Source organism: Fusarium keratoplasticum, chromosome 2 (assembly GCF_025433545.1).
Source record: "Fusarium keratoplasticum isolate Fu6.1 chromosome 2, whole genome shotgun sequence".
In the NCBI taxonomy this organism is placed as follows: domain Eukaryota; kingdom Fungi; phylum Ascomycota; class Sordariomycetes; order Hypocreales; family Nectriaceae; genus Fusarium; species Fusarium keratoplasticum.
This window is the reverse complement of record NC_070530.1, coordinates 4,163,796-4,179,650: the sequence shown is the minus strand read 5'-3', so window position 1 is coordinate 4,179,650 and position 15,855 is coordinate 4,163,796. Positions and strand designations below refer to the sequence as shown.

The 15,855-nt window shown below is 51.0% G+C and overlaps 6 protein-coding genes across 6 annotated transcripts; 3 read left to right on the top strand and 3 right to left on the bottom strand.

Moving 5' to 3' along the window:
* Nucleotides 1–582: 582 nt before the first annotated feature.
* NCS57_00319900 (Isochorismatase domain-containing protein) lies at nt 583–1,216 on the top strand (the record flags this gene model as incomplete). The annotated part of the gene is made up of 2 exons (XM_053053209.1): nt 583–975; nt 1,031–1,216. 2 exons carry the CDS (start codon nt 583–585, stop codon nt 1,214–1,216), a joined length of 579 nt encoding a protein of 192 aa, XP_052918455.1.
* A 662-nt stretch (nt 1,217–1,878) lies between these two features.
* NCS57_00319800 (Zn(2)-C6 fungal-type domain-containing protein) lies at nt 1,879–3,133 on the top strand (the record flags this gene model as incomplete). Its single annotated transcript, XM_053053208.1, has 3 exons — nt 1,879–2,193; nt 2,251–2,385; nt 2,432–3,133. The coding sequence occupies exons 1-3, from the start codon at nt 1,963–1,965 to the stop codon at nt 3,131–3,133; spliced, it is 1,068 nt and encodes a 355-aa protein (XP_052918454.1). The 5' UTR covers nt 1,879–1,962.
* Nucleotides 3,134–3,705: 572 nt separating this feature from the next.
* On the top strand, nt 3,706–4,518 carry NCS57_00319700 (Lactamase-B domain-containing protein; the record flags this gene model as incomplete). Its single annotated transcript, XM_053053207.1, has 1 exon — nt 3,706–4,518. The coding sequence occupies one exon, from the start codon at nt 3,706–3,708 to the stop codon at nt 4,516–4,518; it is 813 nt and encodes a 270-aa protein (XP_052918453.1).
* A 512-nt stretch (nt 4,519–5,030) lies between these two features.
* NCS57_00319600 (N-acetyltransferase domain-containing protein) lies at nt 5,031–5,521 on the bottom strand (the record flags this gene model as incomplete). The annotated part of the gene is made up of 3 exons (XM_053053206.1): nt 5,031–5,155; nt 5,209–5,372; nt 5,436–5,521. The coding sequence occupies 3 exons, from the start codon at nt 5,519–5,521 to the stop codon at nt 5,031–5,033; spliced, it is 375 nt and encodes a 124-aa protein (XP_052918452.1).
* Nucleotides 5,522–7,690: 2,169 nt separating this feature from the next.
* On the bottom strand, nt 7,691–9,181 carry NCS57_00319500 (F-box domain-containing protein; the record flags this gene model as incomplete). The annotated part of the gene is made up of 1 exon (XM_053053205.1): nt 7,691–9,181. The coding sequence occupies one exon, from the start codon at nt 9,179–9,181 to the stop codon at nt 7,691–7,693; it is 1,491 nt and encodes a 496-aa protein (XP_052918451.1).
* Nucleotides 9,182–9,609: 428 nt separating this feature from the next.
* Nucleotides 9,610–11,115, bottom strand: NCS57_00319400 (uncharacterized protein; the record flags this gene model as incomplete). Its single annotated transcript, XM_053053204.1, has 1 exon — nt 9,610–11,115. One exon carries the CDS (start codon nt 11,113–11,115, stop codon nt 9,610–9,612), a length of 1,506 nt encoding a protein of 501 aa, XP_052918450.1.
* Nucleotides 11,116–15,855: the final 4,740 nt, after the last annotated feature.

Here is a 15,855-nt window from a genome sequence, read left to right as displayed (position 1 = left end):
ATTTGGCTTGTTTTGATATGTCTCTTCGTGACACGGAATCCTGGGCATGCGAGAGGAGATATTAACTGGGTATTAACATGTGGCACCCAACGCAATGAAAAATAACAATACAGACGTTTACCTTGTTTATTGAATACCCGGAAACCTTATGATATATTTCTCGCTGCCTTTTTAATCATGGCAACTGGCCAGATGTACCATCTGCGCGAAATCAGTCAACAGTTGGTCCAAGCTATGTTTTTAGCTACCCGACACTCTGGCGATTCATCTCAGACCATGGTCTCAAATGCAATCAACGTTGGTCGGCGACTCAATTTGTCACTTTCGTCTTGATGCTTTCCGAAGGCGTGATCAACCACTACGATTAGCAAGTACAGTTCCATGCATCAGCAGAAAGTCTTGGCGGAATATGTTTCCAAAATGGGCATAGTATTCCTGTCGCCCGATGACCCTTGTGGGGAGCTCAATCCAAGCTATTTATACGGCGACATTCTATCAAGTCTTTTGAGGTGATTGATAAGTCTATTCTACTCAATATCGTTCATATTCAATCCCGTCAACTCTTCATCACCCAAGCTCAAAATGTCTGCTGTGTCATTCCGCTCTCTCATCGGCGTCCAGCCCTCCACTGCCTCGACCAGCGACAGCGTCCTCGTCATCATCGACGCTCAGAACGAGTATGCTAAGGGAAAGCTTCGCGTCGCCAACATAGACACTTCTCGCGTTGCCCTCGCCTCTCTTCTTGAGAAGTACCGTGCCGCCAAGGCCCCTGTTGTCCACGTCGTCCACGCTACTCCTGCTGGAGCTCCCGTCTTCACTCCGGGAACTGAGCTTGCTGAAGAGCTCCCCGAGTTGAAGCCCGTTGAAGGGGAGTCTGTCGTTACGAAGAACTACCCTGGATCTTTCACCGACACGGATCTGCAGGACATTTTGAAAGCCACTGAGCGAAGCAAGATTGTTTTGACCGGATACATGGTGAGAAGAATACATGTTGAACGCTACTCACTTGATGGATGCTAACAGGACCAAGGCTCACGTTTGCGTGTCGACAACTGCTCGTCAAGGTGCTGAGCGGGGTTGGAACGTCCTCATCGCCGAGGATGCCGTCGGTGACAGGGATATTCCGGGAGTCAAGGCTGAGGAGCTGACAAAGACTGCCCTCCTTGAGATTGCCGACGCCTTCGGAACCATCATTCAGGGCAAGGATGTTGTGTAAACGTTGAAAGCATTAGAAAGCAAAGAGAATCAGGTTGAAGATTGAAACCCGGAGCAATTATATGATTGGCCAATTCACTCCTGAATCCCCACAACGCTAATGTCTTGGCGGTTTTAATTACCGCAATCAGCGTAGCGCAAGATGACCCTCGTATGTCGTCGCCACTTGACAACATCATTTGATGCCGGCCGAACGGACTGGATCCGGCTCTAGACCTAAGCATTCCCCGTCTCAACGCGTGTCAGTATGAATAATCTATCTTCCAAAGTGTCAACATCATGAAGATCCGAAAAACAACCACCTGCCATACGTGCAGGGCTCGGAAGTTAGCTGTAAGTCTCCTCAAACAGAGTCTCGCAGCCGCGGTCTAATGCCCCTTATGGTGTGATGGAAAACTACCGAGTTGTTCCCAATGTCTATTCTCTTCCAAGAAGTGCGCAGGATATGACCACGATCTCATCTTCCGACCGCCAGTCGTATCAAACTCATACCCGGCGGCGAGGGCAACCAAAGCTAGGCGACAGCGCCGTCGCGTCAGCGTTGACAGCCAGAAAGCACAGCCAGTTGTTACGAAACAGGTAACATTGCCCACGAACAAGTTTCCTCTGAGTCGCTCACTAAGCTGGCCCCTACTCGACATCATCTCACTTGTCGTGCAAAACTTCAGTCCCGTTGGGCAAACACCTCAATTTGTCCCCTCGCAAGCCTCCATCTTTTCCCATCGGATATGTGGTGGCTGGGTTGAGATGCTCCCTGAGTTGGCCAGGGGGTCAAAGGCAGATCAATGTCTCTCACCTGCCATCAAAACACTAGCAGTATCCATTCTTGCCAGAGGGAGTCAGGGAAGGGCACCTATGTCTGATGCCTTGGCGGCACACACCACGGCTCTCGAGTCACTGAACAGCGGACTGGATGGTTGGGCTACCTCAGCACCAAATATTGTGGCTGCCAGCATCATGTGTTTATTCTTGTCCGAGGTATTAATTTCTACTACAGTGTGGAATCGTTCGTTAAGCCCGAGCTGACAGCCTTAGATGATCATGCCCACGGGCTCAACCAGCGCCATTGTTCATGCAAAGGGAATAGAGGATCTCATGAAGCTTCAAAAACCTTGCTTCTACGCCTCGGGAATCTCTCATCATCTCTTTGTGGGATTTAGACCGGTCCTTGTAAGCAAGCCCCTCCAAGTCAAGCGCATATTGTTAACGGACCTAGGTTCTTCGGGCATTCTTTTCCCGAAGGAAACACTTTCTATCGGACCCTGCCTGGACCTCAATCCCCTTTGAGTTTTACATCCCATCGCCTCTCCAGTCACTATTCACAGAGGTCTTCCCTCTCGCCGAGATACTGGGCAGAATCGATGATTTGTCGGATACCCCAGCCGACCAAGCCGTAGCAAGCGCCCAGCAGATAGTCGAGGAATTGCTGAACATTCTCCAAAACCTCGTCCGCAGAGACGAAACTGTCAAGGAAGAAACTACAGCCCACCGGTGGCTTCCCATCTTCCCAGCTCAGGAAGACCTGCCAATTCAGTTTCCCGACATCATTGCCGGAAACTTTTTCACCCACCTCTGGGCATTTCAAGTGATCTGCGCCCACAACATCATAAGATTAACGTCGAGATTTCCATGTCTCTCAACTTCCACCAAGAGGAGGGGCCTGGATGACCTATTGGACGTCAAGATGATCAACCAACTCGCCTTGTGGACATTTCGGAGCATAGAGTTTCTGCTCAAAGAAGAGTTCAAACTGTTTGGAGCGGCTTCCATAAGTCTTCCGCTCAAGACTGCTTGCGACGTGTTGAAGACGTTTGGTGCGGATGATCCGGAAATGGCCTTTTGGTTTTGCCGTGTGTCACGGTTTATCAAGGAAACGGGCTATTATTTTCTGATACAGATGCTTGATGCTGATGAGTAATACGAATGCATCATGTCGTAACAAACTTACCCATCTGAGTGTTTAACCCTCTCTGATGGCGTCTTCCTCTCGTGAGCTACATGTGTGGTGTATGGCACAGAAAGCCAAGAAAAGCCAGCCTTGCTCGGATTGGGAGACTACATGCAAAAACCCGTCGGATAGATCTCGTCATGGCCCCGATCATTCCAGAAACTAGGCTCATTTAGGTAACTATATTCGCCAAGCTTTGCAAAAGTCATCCCTCTGCACACCCATCTTATGCTCTGGCCATTCACGTTATCGCAGTCATCAGGTCACCATCCGGTAAGCAGGTATAGACTTTTGCGTAATGACCTGGGGGATTAATAATATTGGTATTTGTCAAAAGTCTCAACATTAGCAGAGGTTGAATTGGGGCGCGCTGAGTATATATTCGCTGGTTTACCTGCCCTTCAACAACGACGCACTTCTTATATAACTCACTTTTATCCCTACTACATTTATCCCTACTACAACGCAACAAAGTCTTTAGTCTAACCCGCTAGCTAAAAGCCTTTGCACACTGCTTCCTACTGGGACCCACTTCCTCCACAATGCCTTCACCCAAGATCAACGCAGAGGTCAACATCACACACATCGGGACCGCCACCGCTATCCTCCAAATCAATGGCGTCAACCTCCTCACCGACCCTTTCTTCTCTCCTGCTGGAACCCAGTGGGACCGTGGTGTGGTAATTCTCGAGAACACCGACACCCCTGCCATGGCACTACATGACTTGCCCGCCATTGATGCTGTTCTGCTCAGCCATGAAGACCACCCCGATAATTTGGATGAGCTGGGCCGACAACTGCTTGATGGTAGAAGAGTCATCACCACCATGGACGGAGCAAAGAACCTGGCACCACGCCCTGATGTCAGGGGAATATCTCCTTGGGAAACTCTGCCTCTCAATGTTGGCGGCGAGCAGTTTAGCGTCACTGGAGTACCCTGCCAACACGTCCCAGGCCAGGAGTGTACCGGCTTCATCATCACATCCCCCACCTTCGGAGAAACAGATGGCCTCCCAAATGCAATCTACTTTTCCGGAGACACCGTCTACTTTGAGGAACTCGCAGAGATGAGAAACAAGTTCCATATTAGCATCGCAATGTTCAACATTGGGGCCGCCATTGTTGCGATGCCCGACGGCACAAAGAAACAGATTACAATGTGTGGAAAGCAAGCCAGTCGTTTGTTCCGAGAGATTGGAGCTGATGTGCTCGTTCCTATGCACTACGAGTCTTGGGGCCACTTCACAGAGAATGGAGAGAAACTTTCTGAGTCGTTTGAGAAGGAGGGGATTTTGGAACATGTTTCGTGGCTCCAACCCGGTGTTCAAAAGATCATTTCTTCAAGGGAAAATTGAGTATTCAAGTGGCCGAGCTAGTATAAGCCTGCTGATGCACAGAGGAAAGACTGACCAGCACTTCAAAACTGGACATGGGAAAGGGGGGACTGTATCATGTGCTGTAGACACCAACTAGCAGTGCAGGGGTCAGTAGCATGAGAGGTCCCTAGACAATCGACTTTGTGTGCAACGGTCAGGGTAATTAAACAAGAGTGGTGAATTGATAGCGTAAGAACTAGTTGTCCATCAAATCAAGGCACTCATCAACCCTCGGCGCGCTCCACCTACTGCCCAGGCTCAAAAACCATGCACTCTCCAACCAGCGATTCCTCCTCGCCGGGAGCATGGACAACCTTCTGGCCCAGCTTTCTGAATCCCAAGCTTGCGTAGAGATGGTACCCCTGCGGACTCGCGCTCACTGTCATGGCGAGCTTGTCCTGAGCCGCCCTCACCATCCCCCATCTGCACAGCTGCGATGCGAAGCCCTGACGGCGGTACTCGGGCAGTGTGCCCAGAATTTGCAGCTTGATCTAGTCCGAAACGAACTGGCTAAAGTACTTTTGGTTGCTCTCTTTGAGGGCTGCCTGGAAGGCCGCCAGGTGCTTGGGGTCGGTGTCCCTTCGGCTGTGGCCAGCTTTGCGGGTGTCGTTCTGTGCTGGACCGGAGTCAGTTCCTCGCATTTACAGGTTGTAGTGGATGCGCACTCACGAGAGTTCGGGATGTATCCAGGCCCATGAACCCGCTTGTTGACATAGGAAATGTCCCACGCGGAAAAGGCGACGATGCGCCACGCCTGGGCATCATCCAGAACCTCGACAATCACAACTGACCAGTCGTCGTACTCTGGGGAAATGAAGCTGCGGAAAAGGTCTCTGTTGTGGTTCCAGTGGTCTTCGGGGTACTGGGTGCGGTGGGGGAATCGATATGGCTAGGACTGGTCGTCCTGCATGGCCGTGAGGAAGACCTGGGTAATCTGGTCCACGTCTTTCTCCTCGGCGAGTCGCATCTTGGGCTGGAACATGGTGACAGTAGAAAGGTTAGTGTGTTTGTTTGATGTGTGGAAATAGTGTAGTGCGCAGAAAAAGGAGTATGTTGAGAGTAAGTGAGGTGGGTTGGGGAGCGATTCTGCTTCGCTCCTCTACGTGACGAAAAAGCCGTATTTATATGTCTTATATAGCAATGAATCACGCATGTTGCTATGCAAGACATTCTTTGGGCGCTCTTGTTTGCAAGGGGTACCCCCACGAGAGGATGGGTTGGAATCAAGGCAACTATTCAGTCGTACCCCTGGCTCCAGTTCGTTTATTCAGGGAACTATCCGATGTACCATCATTCCACTCACATCCTGCCGCGTGTTTCCTGCTGAGACGTTGGAAGTGACAGTTATTGTGACAGTCGTAAAGGGCATCCTCACCACTTTGCAGTGTCCTTAGTTGGCCGGCTGTAATGAAACAGTAAAAGGCTTGGTGCGTGTCTTCCGCTGCGTATCTCCACCAGAGTGATTTCTCACGTGGCGAAATCCACCTGATTCACTCCCAGATCCTCATCACAGGATATCGTGCCCCTTATCTACAAAGACTCTACAGCTTTTCAACCAAGAAGAGCTGGTGGCACCAATGGAGAGAGGTTTCGCATTCGTTCCTCCAGCGTAAACAAGCCAGGGGAATCTCTGAAATAGTACTCAGTGAAAAGGAAGACGAAACAAAATATGTTGGCCCGCAGGAGCCCTATCTGACTCATCGATTAGTCTCTTGGTCTCCTCCATAACTGCACCCGGTTTGGGCTCAGGTTCACGAGCCCAGCTATGTTTGGCAATAACGATGGACCAGAGAAGCATCTCTGAGAAACAACCAGACATTCGCGACAGCATGAGAAGAGTAGCGTGGACCATCTCGGAGGTGCTTAAAACCCGATGAGCCGGGCAATCGTCGACAAATCGCTGTTAGGCGCAAAACCTGTTAAATTCGGTGGCCAGCTCCATATCGCCTCCCTGCAGATCCTTGTCTGAAGCATTCCTCTCAACTGTGAGGTGCAACTTGTCGAATGTATCGGCCTTCTCAGTCACAGCTCGCACATCCTGACAGTGTGATGGTAACCAAGCTCCCATCAGCAGCTGACGAGAGTACAAAAAACCTTGATCTTGGCCGAAATGGGGGAACGGCAATCGCTTGTGTTGGCCACCATCTCGAAGCCCAAGACAGAACAAAAATGGACCGGCGGTCAAGAAGTCGTGAACAGAACCGCCGACTCTCAAAATATCAAGTGATTAATATCTAGGAGGCACTGTATGACATACAAGCCCATCCGTCATGCCCAGTCGCGGTATTTGCTAAATCAAATTTATGGTTGCGTCGGAAAAAAGGACCCCCTTCTCCTGCAACTTCTCCTTCAGAAACACCGGCGTGCCAATGTGCACCGTGACCAAAATGTCATTCCCCACAGTCTTCCAGCTAAACCGTGTACCGTAGATTTCCGTCAAGGCATCCCGAAGGCGGGCATTGTCCTTTACGAGCATTCTGGGGAACTTGTGAGTAAATATAAGGGTTGGTACGGATGCGTCTGAAGTCGTTTTGGAGTCCATCGCGATGTAGGTAGGCGTAGCGTAGAGTGGTAAGTTTGGAGTTCTGTGTGGGATAGTTGATGATGGAGGTTTGGAGAGCCACTGGACATTCGTGTCATTGGTGTTATTTATACTGCAAGCTGGGAAATGAATCAGACTCTTAAGGTACAAGGGTGCAGGATATGAAGTCAATCACGATACAAGCTCTGCACACTGAATATCCCAGCCAAGTTCTGATTCAAGGCCTTTTTCTTACTTCTGTCATTGATGCGGCTGTTCGTGAACCATTATGGAGCGGTCTCAGCAAACGATCGCACCTTGCAACAGTCTCGCAAAGGCAGCTTGCAACGGCCTTCAAAGGGAGCCGAACCATGGCTGTGAGTGGGTGCTTCATTGACAACAATGACAATTGTTAAGCGGCATCATCGGGGGACAAGTCCTGACTTGCTGCATGATCATACCAGATAAATCAGCATCGCCCAAAGCACACAAGGATCTCAAGTCTTGCAGTGCGTCACGGCATTGGGCTTTGATGCTACCATACATTCGACGGGCACTATTGTATTTGGTATTGTGCCCAATGTCTTCCACTGGAGACGCCATTAACGACAAAAGAGCCCAAAGCCACACTTAAAGTTCATCCAGCTTTTTCATGTCAAACTTGTGCTTAACTCCCGTCTTCTTCATAACCAAAAGCCCATACGAGCCGACATCCTTTGTCTTCCACTTCCAACCCTCGTCCCCCCTTTCCGCCGTCTTCCAAGCCCATCCAAGGTCTATCAAGTCTCTCTCCAACTTGATTTCGCTGGACAACACAACGCACCAGAGATTAGGAAACATCTCCCTAGCGGCAAACAAGCTGTTGAGATTCTCTACTAGGGCTTGTTTATCGCAAAATCCGCAACGGAGTACGAGACTTTCTAGTGAAGGCGGCAGCATCTCGGCGAGGTCCGTCAATGGCGGGAAGGGGCCGTTTGGTCTCCTCCATTGGTACATGTGCTCCCCAAAAGCAGGCAAGCTTAGTCCAAAGTGTTTCAACTTGGACAGGCATCGCAGGTCGCCTATTTTTCGGGTCATGTATTCCTCACCAGTCAACCATTCCCCGTTTTCTCTGTCTGTTGAGGTGAAGTGGAAAGAAAGGCTGACCCTCTCAAGATTCTGGCCGTGTTCTCGTAGAATTTTACCCAAATCATGGGAGACGGGAAAGACGCCAGGATAGCTTTCCAGACGGACGCCAAGCTTCAAGGTTCGTAACTCCTTGCATGCCATCAAGACGCTCTTCAAAGTCTCGAGTGGCATTTTCGACGACCTTGAGTCGAGGTGTTCAAGCAAACAGGTAGTTGTAGGTAACACAAAGGGCTCGCCATTGTCCGGTTGGGTCCAGTGCACATTGGATGTTCGTAGGGTTTTCAGCGAGGGCAGCTTGAATAATGACTCGATAGCGGTGATGTAAATCGATTTCTCCTTCTTGAAAGGAGCCTGGGTGAAATTGACTTCCTGAAGGGAGGAAAGTGGCCGGGTGCCTATCGAGGTCTTTTCGGTAGACTCAACGGCATGCTTTAGGAGGGCAGACGTGAGCTCAGTCTCGTCCATCATGTCCAAGCTTAGCTTCTTTAGATTTGGCATCAGAGAAAGCCAGAAGGCGGTCAAGGCGTCCCGGGCTTCCATGGTGTAGTGATTCAACACAGTACACAGCACTGACTCGATCTCATCTGCCAACTCAGGCGGTAGCTTGAGGTATGGACGAGCCTTCCCGAACCACTCGCCATGCCTGCTGTCCCACCTGAGCGTGTCGAGGGTGTAGCGCAGATCAAAGTCCTCGACCAGTTCGCCGAGTTGAGGATTGTTACTCATCGAGCCAAGGGCCTTGTCGACGCCCCGATGATAAGGAAAGGTGAGCAAGAAGCGGTACAGCAAAGGCTGGGCGACAGCCTTGAGCTGCTTCGAGGCCTTGCAGATATTGCTCAAATCTCTGTATCTTCCGAGGGTCCATCGTATGATGCCAAAGGGACCACGGCGGGGATCGGGATTTGGCGTGATGAGGAATTCGGAAAATATGAGCAGTAAGACCTCATTTGGGAGAGGGCAATTGTTGCGTGGGGATGCATCTTGGGTGTCCATGATGGGAGGTTGGATGAGGTGAGAATTGCATGGGAACAAAGACAGGACCGCGAGGGGACTTTATGGATCACTTAACTCGGAGACGAAACTCAACCACGGCAAAATCTATTTCCGTTTCTCAAACTGAGCTCCTGCCGCTCTAATCTGAGGTCGGGCTCAGGGACCCGGAGTTCAGGCTGAGCCGGGCTGAGCTTGGGCTGAGGTGCGTGAGCAGGCCCATTTTTAGGATCGCAGACCCCTGTGAGGGTCCCTCTCTCTGGAGGCACAGACCTGCTGCGGCTTGATGGCCTTGACCTGACGCAACCATAAAGTGTAATGACTCACAGAAAGCGGCATCAAAAACCAACCCACAGCGGTGAAACCCTATCCTCGGGAATAATGAGTATATGCGGCTGTAATCAAGCATCCTGGGGAGTACTGGAAGTTTTCTACATGCTAAAAGCCTCTACCGCCTCTGTCATTGTACGGTAGGCCTTCCCAGCTCCTTGTAACCCAACATTCGTCACCTGTAGCACCACACGTTTGTACGTGACCAAGCTCGGACTTCCATTGTCCTTGACCTCTAGAATAAGGTGAAGAGTCTGCCCCCGCTCGACTGCCTCCCCCGTGAGAACATTTACGGCGGAGCAATTGGCGGGCGGCAACTGGACCCGGACAATGGCGCCTGAAGGATCCTGGACTTTGACCGGAAGATCCGGCACCTTGGGCCAGTAGATGAGGGAATGGGCTTTTGTGGGCTCTTTGTACTGGAACCACCGGAACGTCAAATCGTCGCCGTCAGGGTCATACGTCTGGCTGGCGTCAAGCAGCACCTCGGAGTTGACCTCTGCACTGACATAATATGGCTCCGGCCCAGGTCCGCTATCGTTGATGATGACCACCGGCGCGTGATTCGCCCTGGACCGATCACCATGAAGGGTCCACCGCATGCGCGCAGCAAAGTCGTTCTGGTACGCATCTCTCCAGCGCCAGATGGTGGCGTAGTTGGACTGGCATTTGCGGCCATTCTTGCCTACCACCAGATCACGAGCATCTGCGTAGTGCTTCGCTGCTTCGCCTATATCGACCAGCACGTAGCGGCCTCCCCAGCTGCCCCAGTGGGGATGGTCTGGAGAACCAAGGCCATTCTGGATGAGGTGTAAGAATGTTGGGCTGTCTCCTTCCATCGAGAACACAAAGTCTGGGTAGACTTGGCCGAGAGGGCCGATCTGGATGTGTTCTTTCAGCCATGCCTGAGTCACTTTCGTGATGTCGGGTCCTCCCTCGTCCATTGGCTGCGATAGGTCACCGGCGATACCAGACCAGGTCGCGAGGCGGTACTCGTTCCAGCCAGTGGTAGAGCAGATGTAGAAGATATCGGGATAGGTAATTCTAATCCAGAGGCCCGTATCGTCTTGGTCGCTGATTGCGTATACCCGGAGCTTTGCTCGAAGCCTCTGTGCCTCATTCTCCGTCCTGGATTGATGTGCGTGCTGGAGGGCCTGAGCAAGCACATTGGTACCGCCCCAGCTGAGGAACCAGAGTGGCTCATTGGACGCATCCAAAGCGCTGACAAGCAGTTCAGCTCCTGGGCTTAGAGGGGCTTCTAGAGCAAGAGCCTCTCTGCCGTATAGCGCCGGGCCAGGTTTGACGACAGACTGTAGGTAGCTGGCAGTGGGATATTGGTTGTCGGGATGGACGTGAGCGTTCAGATTGTCCCTGACCTTTCCAAATGCTTCAATGATTTTCTCCATTTCCTCTGGATGCACGCTAGATCTCATCCATGCTGAAGTACATGGGACAAGACCTTGGATGTCTAGTTCATTGCTGTAAAGAAGAAGTCTGACCAGACTCTCGTTGTCGTCGGGGTCGTTGCCAATATCCGACGTGACGAAGACCCGGGGCTTGTGGCCACAGTTTCTCAGCAAAACCTGGTCGGTCATTGTCGCAGTCATGATGGAAGAAGATACTGAGCTTGGCTCGTGATGAAAGAAAGATATATACAGGTGAGAAATGCTAAACAAATCTGGGAACCCTGCTTACGCACACGATACCTTTTCGCAGTGCCACGACGCAGACGACGACAGAGGCAAGTAGTGGCTCGCATTGCCATTTCAGTCTCGTTTGCAACGAAAGAGAAGATACTTGCAGGACCTTATGCATCCTTTCGAATCTTCTGACGCTGTTGTTGATACGCCAGTCACTCCCGAAGAGCCTAGCTGAACTGAGTAGCCAAGACCTTCGGCAAGACTTGAGGAATGCCCGTCTCCACTCGAAAATTACTCCGATTTCGCCGCGGTGCTTATCCCCATCTGCCAGGGCATCTTCTGATGTGGGAATTCCCCGCGTTGAACATGGACGTGCTGATTGGGCTTCAGTTCATTGATGGCGGTACATATGGACCATATATAAGTATGCTGTTATCTCAACCACAAACTACTCACTTCGTGCAAAAAATATTGACCGTTTACACAATTATATCTGCCACCAAACTGCAAAATGACAGTGCAAGAGCTCGTTACTCCGTCGTCTGCGCCATCAGGCCAGTCGGAAACGGCAGCTAGGCCAATGCCAAGCCGCATCTCACTCGACGACAAAAAGACCCATCTGGACCAACTGATGGCTGAGCTCACTGTCGAGGAACTGGGTATGTCTCTCTCACATGACGAATTTTCAATGCTGGTGCTGATCGCCGTAGCTTCTCAGCTTCTAGTGATATCTGGCAACTGGATCATTGGGGAAAAGTCCGATTACAGCCCTTATGGTATGTGAGCGGCACGCCGGCTCCAGCGTATTCTAATAGAAGTGCCTTTACAGACCAGATTTTGCGGCTTGCTCCGGATGCAGGAATAGGAGCCATGTCTGATTGGTAGGTTGACCGCCAAGTTCGCCAAGAATGAGCTCTTACTGAAACGAACCCAGGTATCCCACTCACCACACGCATTTCAATTCTCTCCAGGCCCTGAACCTGGAGAAGTCGCGGGTCAAGATTCCTCTGATGGCAACTGGCGAGAGCCTCCACGCCGTCTTCTCAAACAGACAATCCGTGTTCCCTCAGTCTCTCTCGTTATCAAGCAGCTTCGACACTGACCTCGTCTATCGCGTTGGGCGAGCGCTGGGTACAGAAGCTCGGTCTATTGGCATCCAAGTATGCTTCGCTCCAGTGCTTGACGTGGCAAAGGAGCCCCGTTACGGAAGATCCCAGGGTATGCTCAAGTATCCATGCAAGAATAGTACAATGTCCGCTGACTCAAGACAACAGAAACTTATGGCGAAGACTTTGTATTGGTTTCGCACATGGGTGTGGCGTACTCATCCGGCCTTTCCAAAAATGGAGCCTTGTCCGACTCTGATGCCGCTCTCCCAGTCGTCAAGGTGCGTCTCAATACCCTGTGCACAAGCTTGAATACTGACCGTTGTCGCTGAAGCATTTCGGTGGTCATGGTGCACCATCGGGAGGGCTTCATTCTAATGCGTGGGCTGGCCGTGGTCGACGAGAGCTGCTCACCGAGACACTCACCCCGTTCAAAGCCGCCATCGATCAGGCAGGAGGAGTAAAAGGAGTAATGATGTCGCATTATCCATTCCTACTGCCCCTCTTCAACGGCTGATTTGAGATCTAGGCCCTATACCGCAGTGGATGACCTACCGGGCCATCTTGACCCATTGTTGTATAAGCAGCTCGAAGAATGGGGCTTTGAGGGTATATCTTCAGACCCATCCGCACAGATAGCGCTGATAATTATTACGTTTAGGATTTGTTATTTCAGATTGGTGGGGTGAGCTTATATCCCAACTACTTCTCTTCTTCTCTAACGCGTCACAGGACTCCGAGAGACCTTTACAGGTCATCTTGTCGCCGATTCTCCTGCCGATGCTATTCGACAGTGGCTCAACATTGGCGGCGGAAGCTTGCTCTACGATTTTGCTCCTGATGTAATTGTGAGCGTACGTATCGCCTTCGCTCAAACAACGACTCCTCATTAACTTGGCAAAATAGTCTGTTGCTGAACTCGTCAAGAATGGAGATGTAGAGCTTGCCAAACTACAGAAGCGAGTCCGGAAGATTCTCGAGGCCAAGTACGACCTGGGACTCTTCCATAATCCCTATCTACCTGAGGGCACCGACCCCAATGCTATTACTCTGTCGCACATCCCTCTAGCCCTCGAGGCAGCTCGACGCTCAATTGTTCTGTTGGAGAACAGAAGCGGGACTCTACCGATTCGGCCATCCGAGCAGAGAATCAACAAGATTGCTTTGGTCGGCCCTTTTGCGGACTTATTCAACTATGGAAGTTACACAGGCGTCTGGGGTGCGAATCCCGGAAATAATGCTAGTACCATTCGACAAGGAGTTCTCGAACACCTCGCTAGGGCTGGGTATCCAAATGTCGATGTCGTCTCGGCGTGGGGAGCCAACAACTGGCAGTACAACGCACAATACCCAATCCCAGGATATCTACTATCGGTGAACGGCTCTGCAGGCGGCCTTCAGGCGACATATTACCACGACACCAAGTTCCAAAGCATGGCATTCCAAGTGATCGAAATGCCGAACCGCGACTGGGGAGTTTACCCACCTATCGGCCTTGCATCCAACAGCTTCGGCGTGGTGTGGGAAGGCGATCTCGAGGTCCCAGTAAGCAGCGAAGTTCACGGATGGATTGGCGTTGGTGTCACACCGAAGACGACGGCCCGGCTCTACATCGACAGCAAGCTGGTTTCACAGTCGGACGATAGCAACCCTGGCACTATTCTGAGAGAGATAATGCCATACACTTACACGGCCGAGAAGGGCACCGCCCCGCCTCCTGGAGGGTCTGAGTTTCTCTTCACGCCTGGTTCAAAGCATAAAGTTCGAATTGAGTGCGAAGTACACCCCAATTGGCCGAGATCGAGTGCAGCAGGAGTTCATTCAAGGATCCAACTCTTTTGGAATTTGGTTGACAGAAAGAACGCCATCGGTCAAGTAAGTTCCCTTCGAAACTGATGCTGGCTCATACTTACTCTGTGTTCCCAGGCGAAGAGTGTCGCATCTGATGCTGACTTGATTGTTCTGGCCGTTGGAGCTGCTTGGAACAGTGACGGCGAGAACGGCGATCGCGCAACCCTCGGCCTGTCCACGGACCAGAGTAAGAACCAGCTCGACACTTTATACACTGACCCGAGCTGATAGACTATTCTAGCGAAACTTGCACAGACCATCTTTGAACTGGGAAAACCAGTTGTCCTCGTCCTGGAGGGCGGTCGGCCATTTGCTATCCCCGAGTTTTACGCGCAGTCTGCTGCCGTCCTCAGCACCGTAAGTCAATATCCGGTCTAGTGCAACATATTCTGACCATTGTGTCCCCAATAGGGATTATTGGGTCAAGCGGCTGGTCAGGCTATTGCGGACGTGCTCTTTGGCGAATTCAACCCCGGCGGTCGTCTGACGATGAGTGTCCCTTATGATGTCGGCTGTCTTCCCGTGTTCTACAAGTACGACTATCTCCTCCAAGACGTCAACTTCTTACTTACTGTATTATAGCCAGCGCACAACCAAACCCCAAAGCCACATTCCCTACTATCTTGATGTGCCCAAGCCAGTACTGGTATGATTACATCTTCCCTTCCTTCTTCTTTCCCCGGGCCAATATGGCCGGCAAAGGTTTCTAATCCTCGCTAACAATGATTCTCCAGTACTCGTTCGGATATGGATTATCATATACCACTTTTAGCCAGGACTTGCAGAGTGCTGTGTCGACTACTGATGGTAGAACGCAAGGCACTTTCTCGCATGGCGATACCCTTGCGTTCTCTGTGTCCATCACAAACATGGGCGCTATGGCTGGAAGTCATATTCCTCAGGTAAGTTACCCATAGCCTGAAGATACATGGGCGTGTCACCTGAAATTCGAACTGTTCCTTTGCGGTCATATTCTTACAATGGAGCAGATCTACCTCTTGAGACGCCAACCATCATCCGTGATCACGGCCGACAAGCAGCTTGTCGCATTTGCTCGCGTTGAGGTTGAGGCGGGAGAGACCAAGACCGCGACACTAAGATTGGAGGTGGACCGTTATCTTCCCGTGATTAATCGCGAGTACGAGCGTGTGCTGGAGGCAGGGCAATATACATTTGCCCTTATGGACGATGGATCGCTCGAAGCTCCCGCTATCGGAGAAGCCACCCTGAAGGTCGAGTCTTCTCACAGATATTAGAAGCTTTAAGGGAATCCCCTGTGCCTAGTCAATTAGAGTATTTCTTGTTAGAAGAAGTCTAAAGTTCCCGTAGGAGATGTTTCGCTGCAAAGACGACTGGAATTCTTCATAGTCTACTGCGTTCAAATATCCTCCGAATTTCAGCAAGAAAAGATTCCGCGTCTTCGTCCTTGTGTTATGAGAGAGGCAGCTCCGAGTCAGTCTTAGACAACCTATGTTTCTTTTCAACATCTCTCATCGAGACACTTCTCTACCATCATACCTCATCAACCTACGAGTCTCAGCTAACTCCCTTCCTTCTTTTGTTCAACCTTGCGCAACGACAGGATGCTTCTGTCTCATCTCTGATTAAGCTTACCACTGCAGAGCTTCATGCAAGAAGCTGGATGTGGGAGTCGGTTATGGCCTGTGTGATGGTACACTTAGGCACCTAATTAGCCATATTTAGGCTGTTATAGGCCGTCGGGAAACTGTCGGAAAACCCTGGTCGGATT